Genomic DNA, 13,950 nt, shown 5'->3' with positions numbered 1-13,950 from the left:
CTTAATAGGGATAGGCAGGTTTCAGGGCCCCATGTTCTCCCCAAGGGTCCTGAAATCTCGTCAACCTCATGAAAATGGAACAGGTTGAAGCACAACCTCAAAGTAACTGCATGGCGGCCATTTTCTTTCCAGCCCAGCCTCTATTTGGTCCTGACTGCATCACCAATGTTCAGCCAAGAATGTCAGATTTTTGTACTGGTCAGAATATTGGTTAGTTTATCAGGTGAAAATGACAATGGATGAAGATGGAGCAAAATGTAGAAAGGTCGCTGCGGCAAGTGCAAAAAGGCAGCGGAACTCCTGACGAAGGTCGCGACCCGAAACGCCAACTTTTCTGCTCCTCCGATGCTGCCTGACCTGCTGTGTTCCTCCAGCTTCATAAAGTATTGACTCAGAACTCCCATGATAGTTATAACACCGTCCACGGCTTTGCGTGCAACAATTCAGTATCACGAGTAACAAGTGCCTTAAGGATACATTTATGAAACAGACATTTATTTACAGAGATCAATGAGATTGATGCACCATCCGTTCATTGCACACTATGCTGTTCTTGGGTGTGTATTTTTAAAAATTCCCCTTACGAGCAAGGCTGAGCTCACCAAGCATCCACCACCTGGTATACCTTGGGGAGGGAGAGTGGGGGGGTGGGGGTGGGTGGTGGAGGTGGAATTGGTAGTGGTTGGAATCCTCCTGGTTCCACTTACCTACATGAATGCTTCCTTCCTGGGTGAACAAACCCACTCCTAGAGGCGCTGAATTGAACAGAAATCTAATTGCATTCGCTTTATTGCCACATGTACTCAAATAAGTACAGTGAAAGAGTTTACAGGTTGCCACTTGTGGTGCCATCTTAGTGACAAAAGATATGTAGGTTCCAGCTATCTTCAGGAGAAGTTTAAGGGCGGGAAAAAAATTAGAAAAATAAAAGAAATAAAAAAGTTCAGCATTACAGAGATTGTAGGAATAAATTAGAAAATAGAGGAATAACAAGTTCAAATAAACACTCCTTCCAACCCAGTCCACACTGGTAACAAGCCTCCAGGCTGCACCGAGGCTATTGAGGCTGGGACACAGCTCTGGAATCAATCGAGGCTACCAGTCCTTGCTGGGTCAAAAAACTGCCGCAGGCTGCCAAAAGACCACCACGCCAGGCCTGTGACCGCCACATGCCACCGGGAGACCATCATGCCAGGCCGGGAGTCCAAGTCAACACTGAGGCCAAAGTTCAGGACAAGGGAAGAAGAGAGAGAGCGAAGGGGAAGATGAAGAAGACGAAGAAGACGAAACTCCGGCTGAAGCATCCTGCTCCACCGCCATCCTGGAGATCTGACCATGCAGGCTGCATGGAAAGTCCCTACAGATTCTGAACAGTCACAGACCCCAGTTAGAGAAGAACGGTTCCTCTTTAAAGTGTGTAGCAACTTCTGTTAAATCTAAACCCTGATCAAAAGTTATACCTGAACTCTCAAATCCAGAACTAACGAGTCAAAATATTTGAATCTACACGCTATAAAATTTGAATAGTCGGGATTGCAATAAGGAAAAAAAAATGTGATTCATAAATTCACAAGTGTTTCAATGTCAGTACTTGAACATTAAGAACGGGGAGACGATGGCCTAGTGGTATTATCGCTAGACCGTTAATCCAGAGACCCAGATAATTTTCTATGGACCTGGGTTCAAATCCGGCCATGGTAGATGGAGGAATTTGAATTCAATAAATATCTGGAATGAACAATCTAATGATGACCACGAATCCATCATCAATTGTCAGAAAAACCCATCTGGTTCACTAATGCCCTTTAGGGAAGGAAACTGCCATCCTTACCTGGTCTGGCCTACATGTGACTCCAGACCCACAGCAATGTGGTTGACTCTGGGCAATAAATGCTGCCTAGCCAGCAACACCCTCATCCCGTGAATGAATAAGGAAAATGACATTTTTCAGGAGATGCAGTTAATCAAAGTCAGGCTGGGATTTTAATTATCTGCAAATTCAAATAGACTATTGAGAATACACAAATGATTTCATTAAATAAAATCGAGTGAAATTAGTTCATAAGCAGAAAAGTCATTGGATGGAATTAGCATGTTCATTTTCAAAACTGGTTTAGGAGGACTTCACATTTTGCAGCATCTAAATTTGTTCCTGGAACCTGATAATTGCTGACATATCTATCACTTTCACTTGAATTATGTGAACAATTCTGTCTGATGTTAGAAACAAGCACCAAGGTGCATTTTCAACAACCACTTTTATATACAAGGGCAGCGAGATTTAACTGAAAACTGTGAAAAGCTAAAGCATGGCATCTTTTAATTTAAACAACAACTTGACAGTCATCAACATTAAAGATATACAACAAAACTTAAGAAATCACAATTGCTTTCTCCCTATTCACAAAAAAGCGAGAGGTCAGCCACCTTGCATTAAAATGTTTGTATTATTATTGAATTATGGCTTAAATTTTAAAGGCCACTAAGCAAAATTCTTCCCCCCCACCCTCCACATAATCCTGGCTAGTTCACACCCTGTTAATTTTCAAGTCTAAAATGGGAGTCGTTCGGGTGTTCTTATCATTCCCTGATGCGGCAATATGCTGAGAACAAGCCTACGTAATAATAGCTTGTCAATTCAATCATGCTCCACATGAATACTGAAGGGAGGGCTATGTCTTTACACACAAAGACGTTATCTCCCAGAGTCAGTAGAGTGTTGGAGATAATAAGTAATCATTTGAAAGACCAATTCTATATTTGAAACAGAAATTGAGGGGATAACTTTTAGGGTGATTGCTTAACCATTAACAGCATGCCTGTTAAGTCCTCCATACCTGGCACCAGTCTCAGGAATGTTCTATGGACAGTCTCCAATGCCATCATATCTTCCTTTAGATAAGATGCCCAAACTGTTCACAGTATTACACCCTGGACAACTGTTGCAAAGTATCCCAATTTACATGTTCTATTCCTCTGGCCATAAAACGACAACAATCCATTAACCTTCCGAATCACTTGCTGTAACTGTTTACGAACGTTTTGTGATTCAGGTGTCAGGACACCCAGAATTCTGGAATTTCTCTGTTTAAATAATATGCTGCTTTTCTGTTCTTGCTGCCAAAGTCGACAAGTTCACTTGTTTCCTATAGGCCAACAGAACGATCATGTACATGCATTATGCCTGGTTCAACTCAACAATACAGATAAAGCCATTTGCTGGTTCATTTTTTGACACAATGACCTGACTAATCAGAAACTACCTGCCTGGTTTTAAGTTTTAAAAAAATGCCTGGCTGTTAACCGTCAATTAGCATAAGTGAGTGCATTCCCTGGCGACGCTAATCATCTACCAGAGTCCACTTGCTAAATAATCAGCATTCCCATCTCATGCAGTATTAAAAACTGGTTTTCTTCCCGAATTTGTATTCTTGCAAAATGGCCCGATTAGTGCAAGGCAAAAAACACCAACTAAATATATCTTTTTTTCAGCAATATTCAAGTTCTGTACTACCAATCAACTATTTGTTTCCTATTATCAAACCAATCTTACAGCCCCCCCGCCCACATTCTAATAAGTAACTCCCTACACCATGAGCTCTTATTTTGTGGATTGGGCAAAAAAATTTTGGACTATAAATGCTACTTTAAACAGGGAAGATATGCAAGGTGTTTGCAGTTTTAAAAGCAAGTTATTGGGACACATTGTATATACATCACACAACGTTGCCCTTTCCAAGTAGTGTGAAAGAATTCCAGAGAAATCAGCATTAGTTGTTGTGGGATCAGAAGGACTCAGTAGAGTAACAACTTCCCAACAGGTGGCTACAGCTTTGAGTAGAAACGACAAAGCAGAAATATTTAGCTTGTGACGAGAAAATATCCATCTCTCTCTTTCTCTGTCCCCTCAGAGTGGGGAATTAGGAAAAAAATTCCTAGTAGCTAGCTATTATCCAGTGAGTTGCTCTCTCTACAAATTCCCTTGCTCTGTGAACTTGAACTATTACTTTTAGTTTCCAATAAAGAGGGAACAGTGGAGTCTGTCAATAATAGCACCATTTCTAGCATAATTATCTGTACATGGATTGTTGTAGGCAAACAAGTCAAAGTAATACACCATTCCTGAATAATGCAACTAAAAATTAACCCTATTTCTTTATAATTGATACTGTACAAGGTACTGACAAGCAATGCTACTCTGGAAGAATGATTAATAGTTTGGTTGCTTTCAATATATTATAGAAATCTCATATTCCTTTCACGGCTTAACAAGATTGAGAAAATACTTTTGTGCATGAATAACTTGGAGCTGAAAGGAGACTGCAGATGTTCCAACGCTTATCAGCCTGACTCCTGTATTGCCTTGCAGTGTTTGCAAAAGATTTCGGTGGAACGAACACGGTTTTTGCTAAAATGTGGGGCGACAGTCCTTTATAACTCTGCAAATGGTTTGCAACCAAAAAAAGAGATTTTTTAAAAAGTTGCCACGGTAATGAGCTAAACAAAAATAGGGAGGTTCAAGGATTATAATTCTACTGTACATAATTACAGGTTTGTACTTGAACTCAAGGTGTAGGTTTTGTCATTACATGGCTCACAGAGGATTTTGCCACTTACTGTATTATTACTTCGACAAGTAACACTTAATTCTGTGTTTAGGTTATCCTTCTGAAACTCTGATTTCCCTGGTTGTAGAAGTGTAAATACTTGTTGATATTATAGTGCAGATGTTAATTGCCAAATTCTGTTGTCAAGCCTTTTAGATGCCAATATTGAATACCATGCTCAGAATCTGGAGAATTCATTCAGAATTACACTTATGAAACTGAAGTTGGATAATTATTCATATTGAAACAAGTTAAATCACACTGGATCATCTCAGTCAGTGGTGGCCTTGGAAATTATAGTCGATACAGCATCTGAACACTTGGACATTAGAAAGGAATTTGCTCACAAACAAAAACAGAAATTGCTGGGAAAACTCAACACAACTGGCAGCTCCTATGGGAAGAAAGCAGAGTTAACGTTTCGGGTCCAGTGACTCTGCCTCAGAACTCCAGAAAGCAGTTTGCTGGCTGGTGGAAATTTGCCTCCAACAGGGAGTTTTACTTGATAGGACAACGTTTATGTCGCCTCCTGCAACACAAGAAATTAGGTGTGGTTTTGAAGAATTTAATTAAGAATCGTGAACAAACACTACATTCCTCAGGCACTAAATGTCAGGGCCAACATGAAGCTATTAGTTTACAACAGAGGAGTACTTCCAGTGTCATGTTTCAAGGTGACCAGAGGGATGGTGAAACAGGAGACCTTCTTACCAGCAGGTCACATGCCAAGATGCAATAATGGTATCATAAGTCTATCTCTTAAAACGGTATGCTGACATACTGACTGTGAGACAGAACACAACACTGGGATAAATCAGTGTTCTCAGTGGGATTCACTTGGACAGTTTCAGTGAAAATGTGTTTGCACAACACCAGTGAACCAAAGGGCCTCTGTGCTGTAAACTTGTATCAATTTTATCTTGAAGATTACGTAAAACAATTTCAGTTATTAAACTCAGAATATCAAATTATGTAAGTGCTTGCCTAGAAGTGGAACTCTGAAGCTTCAGTGAATCTGCCAAAAATGGATTGACTTATCCATAGCGCACAAGATACGAACTGCTAGTGTAGGTGGTTGCCATTTTGCAATGTGAAAACTATAATCTATAATTCATATTCAAGTTAATTGTCATAGTTTATGGAATAAATTAATTACTCCACCAGATGCAGGAGCTGAAGTGGGCCATTTGGGTCATTGAACAGCATGGCAGACTCAATGAGATCACGGCTGCTCTGATAATGCTCAACTCCACTCTCCTGCCTTTTACCCCATGAACCTCAAAGCCCTTCCTGATTAGAAATCTGACTATCTCAATTTTAAAATATATTTAATGTCCCAGTTTCTACAGCCATTTGGAATTAAGAATTCCTTATACTTACTACACTCAGAAGACATTCCTCTTAGTCTCTGCCTTTAATGCACAACACCTTACTCTTAGATTCTCCTCTCTCCTGGATTCTCCCACAGCAGAAATATCCTCTCAGATCTACCTTGCCAAGCCTCCTAAACGTTACATTATAGTTGTACAAAGATACCTTCAACCACAATGAAAGCGTTTTAAAATGCAAATTGATACTCTTAAGCATCCAAGAATAAAAGTTAAATCTCATTCAGTCTGAGTTTCTGTGACTACAGCATCATCATAAGGATCTTGTTCTGGATTAGAGAGATTTCAGGATCAGCACGACAAACCATCCTTCCCTCCAACCACTGAACTCGATATTCTATATTTTAATGATCTGATGTATATATATCCCACAATTCAGTGCCAACACCACCCAAAATTTCAAAATGCACAGGACCCATGTTTCCATTTTTAAAATAAATACTTCTTTCTTCTCGTCAAAATGTTGAACTACAGATATTAGACCATGAGTAAATTACATTATCTCTTCACAGATTCCTCTTGATCTGATCCGCTTTCTAAGATCTGAACAACTCCCAACATGAATAAACTATATTCTTTCCAAGGGCCACCTATTCCACTCATCCACAATTTCACTCTATCCTCATCCAACCAACAGTTGTCATGGACATGCAGTAAAATCCCTGTGGGGAACTGGAGTTAAGCATGCTTGAACGTTTCAAAATAACCATTGGGAGGGCTGCTATCTTATTCTATTAGCAGTACCACTGTGAATCCTGTTTTCACGAGAGAACCTCAGCAGATCTGGCAGCATCTATGGATAGGAAGCGGAGTCAAAGATTCGGGTGTGGTGACCTTTCTTCAGAATCCAGTTTAACATCTTTGTAACTGTTCAAATTACACAAGTAGGCCACGTATCACAGAATTACATGATCCATTGGAGAACATGGGGGCAATATTGACAGTACAAGTGAATGCCCATATTAAACAGTTGTCAGTGAACTGGAGTTTTAACCTTTTATGTGCTGTGATCAATAAAATAGGAGCCTTCAAAAAAGACACTCAGTCTCTCCAAACCTAAAGAGATGTGATCACCATGCCTGGGGTACAACTTTACTACACACTAACCCCAGACTCAACTCCTAAAAAAAACAAACAAACAATCACCAGTAAACTGAGATTTCACCACATGAAGTCAGTTGATATGGATAAAGCACTTCAATCTTTACATAGTTCATTAAATATATTTATGTAGCATAAATATGTACTATATAGCAGTCGACAAAGATGGATACTTGTAAATCAACCTAGTTCCAGCATGTAATGACACACCTCTGGAGGTAGGGGGAAGTTGAACCTGGGCCTTTTAGGCCACGGTGGGCACATGAACACTGTGCCACAGGAGAACCATAACAAATTCTGATGGGGTCTTGACCTTCCAATCATTCTGTTAGCAATCAGTTTTAAAAAGGTGTCCTAAATTAGGACCACATTGCACATTAGGTATGATGTTCTTGGATAGTAAATAACAGGCATAGAAAGGGCACAAACTTTTCTTCTAAACATTTTATCTCTGACTAAAGGACAAACTGAAGGAGCATTTTATAGAATAGGTTACTATCTGTGTAACATTGTGTAGCTGGTATCCAAGCTTCAAAGACATGGAGTGACAGGCAAATCGAAGGAATTGTTCCTCTTAAAAAAAAAGGAAGAAATATTGGAAGATATTTCCATGCAGCTCCTCATATTCCATTGTAAAGTACTTTTGTACGACTGGCTTTCTTGCTCCCATCTAACAAGAGCCAATTTCATACAGAGCTTTTACACATTCAGCGCTAGGCTCTAGCTACCATCACACCATGTGATCTAATTTACAATTCACATTGCTGTAGATTTCTTGCAACTCCTGCTAATATTCAAGTGTGAAACTGAATGGTTGAGAATCAGCAACTCTCAGATATATCTTTACAACAACAATTTCAGAAACAAACACCGACCCTCCCTCTACAGAAGACAGTGAAAAGTGCAAATGAACAAAAAATAAATGAAAACACATCTTTACAAATAATCTAAGCTTTCAAAATTCAAATAGGATTTTTAATTAAATAGTTCCAGAAAACATAATGCGGATTTAATTTAGCCTTTAGACACCGGTTGTCCAGTTTAAATACTTTTACTTGTGCACAAGTTTCATCAATTCAAAATGTACGCTGCTGAGATTTTCCCCAGCAGCTTTTAAAAAGGCACTATCTGTACACTTTTCTGCATTACATTTTCAAACTGGTAAAAGCATAAATATTACAATGCAGGCTCATGAAGAATGGAAGAGTACTCATTGGCCAATTTTACATCATGTATCTTTGAATGGGTGACTTATTTGTAAACTATAAAATGTTCACTTCACACCAATCATTAGGTTACAAGTCTAACCAGCAAAGCTTACATCAAGAATCTCAATAATATTTACAGAGCGAAATACTTAATGAAGTACAACTACTTACCACAGTTAATGCTTTCTAGCTGTACTGGAAGGTTGGATTGGGCTGCAGCTATTAGTTTCAGAGCAATGTAAAACTGACCACGGCCAAAATAACCCAGTTGCTTTGCGCCACAAAGGTTCATGATCTAAGAGGAGAACAACAGTATCATTGTTAATACCTTGTGAAAGAACACTCCACAAAATCATTCAATTGACAATGGGATTTGCAAAACTATGAAGTGCCACACAAAGGAAATATATTATGCACAGATCAGAAGGCACAGATTAGATTAGAAAACAGACAAGGAAGGCAAACATTAGAATTGATTTAGACTTCCTTTTCCTTTTTTTCAATATGTTTCTTATTTAAAGTTATCCTCCCTTTTTCTTTTTAAAGTAGGACAAGACATTGAAAACATAAAAATTCCACTAACAGTCTCATTCAACAATTCACAATCTACCTTTTGCATAACGATGTTTTCTAGTATTATTTTGCGAGATAACTCAAATCATTCTAGACCTACAAGAGTGTTGACTAGAGAAACAGCCACATGAAAATAGGCACCGGAGAAGAGTGTTAGACCTGCCCATTTAAATGGATACAAATTGGGGCCTTCATTACAAAATCAGCTACAAATTTATATGTTGACTGGAGAGAGGAAAGGGACCCACCCTCAATTACACTATAGATCTCTCAGACACTCCTCATTTCATAGAGGATTTGAAAATGCAAAACACCAGACAGTCACATTTTTCCCAAACGTATGTAATGATAGAAACAGAGAAAATCGGTCCCACAGCCAAACAATCGTTCACCATTTGGGTGCCCTTCATGGAAAAGTTGCTATTGTTGGATGTCTGAGTTAGAAAGTTGCGGATTCAAGTTCCATTCCTGGATTTGAGTACGAAAGAAATCAAAGCAGACATTCCAGTGCAGTACTGAGGGAGTGCTGCTCTCCCAGTACAGTCTTTCAGATTAGACATTAAACAGAAGTCAGTCTGTCCTCAGATGGATGCAACAGATCCCATGGCATGATTTCAAAGAGGAGTAGGGCAATTATCAGTGGTGTCCTAGCCAAAATTAACCTTCAAATCAATATTTAAAAATATACATAGATTACCAGGTCATAATCACATTACTGTTTGAGAGACTTTGCCATGTGTAAGTTCGCTGCAACTTTTCCTTCATTATAGCTACCACTAAAACTTCAAAATATCCCACTACCTACAAAACAGTTTTAGAGATTGTGATGGGTGCTACATAAATGCCAGATTTCCTTTGCACAACCATGTCCCAAGGATTAACTAGTACCTATCACCTAGCTGCCTCACGGTCATATTCAAGTCTCTTGTAGCAGACTTTACTTCTAAAACTAGTTTGAAATTAAAAAAACCCTTCTGCTCATTTTAATTTAGCTTAAATTGCAATGCAGCATTTATTTCTGTGACTTTCAGGATGCATTGAAAATAAATTTGAATTTGGTGAATGGTGATTGCAGTTTTGAAGGTACCATATTACTCTAATCAGGCTCTGAATTAATATAGATTTGCAAAAAAAAAGTGAAACTACAATGTGGTGTCAAATAAGGTTGCAATACTCAGGAGGGTACAACTGGAGGATTGAAATATTAAATAACAATACTCTTGGTCATGCTTTCAGACAGCTCTGCGCAGGAATCAATGCATCAAAATCTCTTCTTGCCCAGAAATGTAGTTTTAGCTAGGTGATATCAACATACCATTATCTTGTTATAAATCACACTGCAGTCAATTATCTGAAACAGGTAAATGTAACATCAATGCACTACTACATGGGGTTGAATGCACCTCCTTCAGCATCTTGCATTTGGCCGATATTTAAAGAAATTACTCAGCTAGAACCTCTGCCTCAGCAAAGGACGAGATTACTTGGTGCTGTAACAACTTAAAATTTCTTAATCTCTCTCTTCTAGTTCTTGGGGAAAAAAAAGGTCTGTCTCGTGATCTGCAAACATCTATGCAGCCAAAAACCAGTATGTCCATCTCACCATTACAGCTTCAGGTAACTTCTTGGATAAACTCTGAATCATAGAGCTGTTCCCAGTATAAGAGGGAAGATTCTTGTAACCCATAGAATCAGAACTCTAACCAACACTTCCAAAGCTAGTCTAGAAATGGACAGAAATAGCTGTAATCCAAGAAATGACTGATGTAATAAGTTTGGAAATCAGAGACTACTGTACTTTTTTTCCCAGGAAATAAATTTTCCACATCGGAGGCACATGACTTTCAGAATGTTCTGTCAAAGGTGAAAAAAGGTACTGCAAAGAACTTTAAAGTATTGTGTGTGTCAGAATGCTTAATTCTCATTTGATTTTTCAGGTAATAGTCATTTTTTTTTTACTGCAATGTGCAGGGGTCACTGGGCCCGGTTTTGCACACCCAGTTTTAACTTGCCCCAGTGTAATGCCTTTGATCAATTTCCCTTAATCAGGAAAGAACTATATCCTTTTCTGAACAGCTAAACTGGATGATATTACAGCTATTATTCACTACTTCACATTTCTAGCTTGTTTAGCTAATTCACCTTCAACTCATTAACAATAAAAAGAGTGCATTAGGTCAAGAGGTGCAGCTACAAATAACTGTGGACCTCCACACACAGGGAAAATGTAAACTAATTATAATTAGAGGTAATATTTACTGGCAATTCACTATCACATCTGAATATCCTGATAAGCCTTAGTTTTTTCAAATCACTGATGGAAGATTTAAAATCATTTTTTTATTATTAATTACAGCACTAAGCTCGAATTTCATTACTCGTCTTCTATATTAGCCTGGCATTCAAGAATCTAAGATTTTCAAGCAGCTTTTGAAATTACTGAATGGCTCAGTTACTCACAGATAATCTCACTGAAGGAAGGCCTTTGCTTTAGGCAAGGTCCAACTCTCAGACCAAACAAAAAGTATCAACACAGAAATATTCATTTTCTTTCCACACCCTTCACACAGTTCATCTAAAAGTAATTCCACCCAGACAACTACACCCCTCCGTCTCTTTACAGCACCCTTCTTCAGTATACAACTCATATGGTCAAATTAACCAGTCCATCAATTGTTCTATGTCTCCTTTCATTCTCCTGCTCCCACAAAAGTAACAATTTCTTTCCACTAAACAAATACTTAGCCCACAATTTGCCCCAAGCCCCATTAGCTTTATTGTTCAACAGAAGGATAACATCTGTGTTTCATGTCCTGTATTAAGTTTTTAAACCAAACCTGACACCTATAGCTCACCATAAACATTTTCTACGGCTGATGCTTCCTGCACAAAGTAGTGCATGACAGTTTCCAGCAAGGTAAAATGAGATTAGCTCTAAAAGATGTTAAGCCTTTAGCAATCCTTACATAAGCCTTTGTCCCTTTAATATCTGTTAACTGTTTGACTGAATCTCAGACTCCCTCTTCACACTTAAAATCATACACATCTGTCAAGTCTGTGAAAATAATCCACAATTTCATTCCTTCATTCCCAGTATTTTTCAATCAGGTGTTTGAAATCCAAAAAAAGGGTAAGCATGTGCACAACTTCTATATCCACCAATTTTCAACAATTAATCAGACTTATTTATCTGTAGCCACATGGTAAAACCGTACATTTTGTCCCTGGAGAGGCTGGTAATGCAATGATTGGCTAGAGACTTGCACACCAACTGGGATGTTTGACCTGATGTGGCAACACTTACATTAAACCAGCTGTAATGCAAAAAAGCTGGACATGGATATTGTGGTCTTGAAGAATCCAACAGATATTTGTCACAGGAAGCTATTATTATGCACAAGCATTAAATTCCCCAGGCACATGGGTATGTGGACTAATATTAAGCTGTTAGTTTACAACGAAGGAGCATGCTTCCAGTAAAAGTGTCATGCTTCAAGTGATAAGAAGCAAGAGACCCTCAGGTTATAAAAACAGGAACAAAAACGAAGTGCCGGAAAAGCTCAGCAGGTCTGGCAGCAACCATGAAGAAAAAAAAAGTTAACGTTTCGGGTCTGGTGACCCTTCCTCAGAACTGGGGACCCAGTTCTGAGGAAGGGTCACCAGATCCAAAACATTAACTCTGTTTTCTCCTTCAGAGATGCTGCCAGACCTGCTGCCAGACCTGCTGAGCTTTTCTGGCACTTCGTTTTTGTCCCCCATTTACAGCATCCGTAGTTCTTTTGCTTTTTACCCTCAGGTTATATGCTGTGATTCAATTAAAATATAATAAACATGTCCCTTAAATGAATACCAACCATAAGCCATAACTCAACATCCTCTTTTTTTCCCCCAAAAATAAACACTTATCCCTAACAGATGTACATGGTTGCATATAGGTATACGTTGTCAATTTGATAACTATATAAAACAGGTAAAAACAGATTTTACAAGACCAACATTCTAAACTTCAACGTAATGCCTTTCGAAGTTTGAATAGTGGTCCTGATCTGATGTTATACTTGTTTTGTGTTAGTCTTTGTTGGACTTTCTTGATAACCTGGTGTCTTAACATCATCACACAGTCATAGGAGCATTCCTCCTTGTTCTTTTTACACAATTACTGTGCTGTACCTTTCTCCAAGCTGGCATATGTTCCTTCTCAATGTAGCACCATGATCCATAATAAAAAGTCATTGCTTGTTCTGGAAACCTTTGCTATTATCCAGGTATTTGCATTTGGATGAGATGCAACTCTGAGAAACCATTACTTTCTGTATCAGGAAGAGAACATCTTAACCTCCAGCTTCTGCATTGTATTCCACTGCCTTTGTGGTGCAGCTCAAAAATGCACTTCAGACTTTTTATTACTTTTTAAATCAAGGCAATCTTTGAAAATTTATTCTGTCTTGAAAGAGCATATTCTAATCAAAAATAAATTACCATAGCTACCTTGGTGGGCAGTGCTATATCTAAAAACCTGTGCAGTTGTCAGCTTTTTCAGAAATTGGCATTGCTCATGGGTAAGAAATTCTCCCTTTGTCCGAATACTCTGTTGTCCAAAGCTATGGTCTGATTGGTCTTCAATTAGTTTTCCAAATATCTATCAAAGATATTGGAGACTTTCTAAATGATTGCCACTGCTACCCTGGTGTGAGCTTGCCTCCAACAAGGTATTTTACAGGATGTGGCACAACTACTGGTCTCCCATAACACAAGAAATTGGACATGGATATTGTAGCATTGAAGAATTCAATAGGCATTTACTACAGCTATCACAAACTAACGCTACATTACTCAGGCATGAGTATCTGGGCTAATGTGAAAAGGAGCACATTGCCAGGACTCCAGGGACAATGTTGGATGGCAGTGACTGGAGGAGCAGAGAGGGTGAAGTCTACAGAGAGGGAAAGATGAATTTCTGAAGCTGTTTCAGCCTCAGTAATATCAATCATGTTAGATTAAAACAGAATTAACCCTATTCAAAGATCAAAGTTTCAAGCTGGGGCTAGGAGAGAGACCAAGTCGAGAAAATGA

At 38.7% G+C, this 13,950-nt stretch overlaps 1 protein-coding gene across 10 annotated transcripts in view; it reads right to left on the bottom strand.

Moving 5' to 3' along the window:
• reps2 (RALBP1 associated Eps domain containing 2) overlaps positions 1-13,950 on the bottom strand; it is a 362,214-nt gene that overhangs the window by 311,234 nt on the left and 37,030 nt on the right. For all 10 annotated transcript variants that reach the window (XR_007263185.1, XR_007263186.1, XR_007263187.1 and 7 more), the window contains one exon: positions 8,476-8,599. Coding sequence is in view for 7 of the 10 variants with exons in the window: in XM_048602680.1 (XP_048458637.1) it covers positions 8,476-8,599 (124 nt within the window). In the remaining 3 variants the exon portion in view is untranslated. The remainder of the gene's footprint in view (positions 1-8,475; positions 8,600-13,950) is intronic.

This window comes from Rhincodon typus, chromosome 11, assembly GCF_021869965.1.
Source record: "Rhincodon typus isolate 14 chromosome 11, sRhiTyp1.1, whole genome shotgun sequence".
Classification (NCBI taxonomy): domain Eukaryota; kingdom Metazoa; phylum Chordata; class Chondrichthyes; order Orectolobiformes; family Rhincodontidae; genus Rhincodon; species Rhincodon typus.
This window is presented reverse-complemented; position numbering and strand designations above follow the sequence as displayed.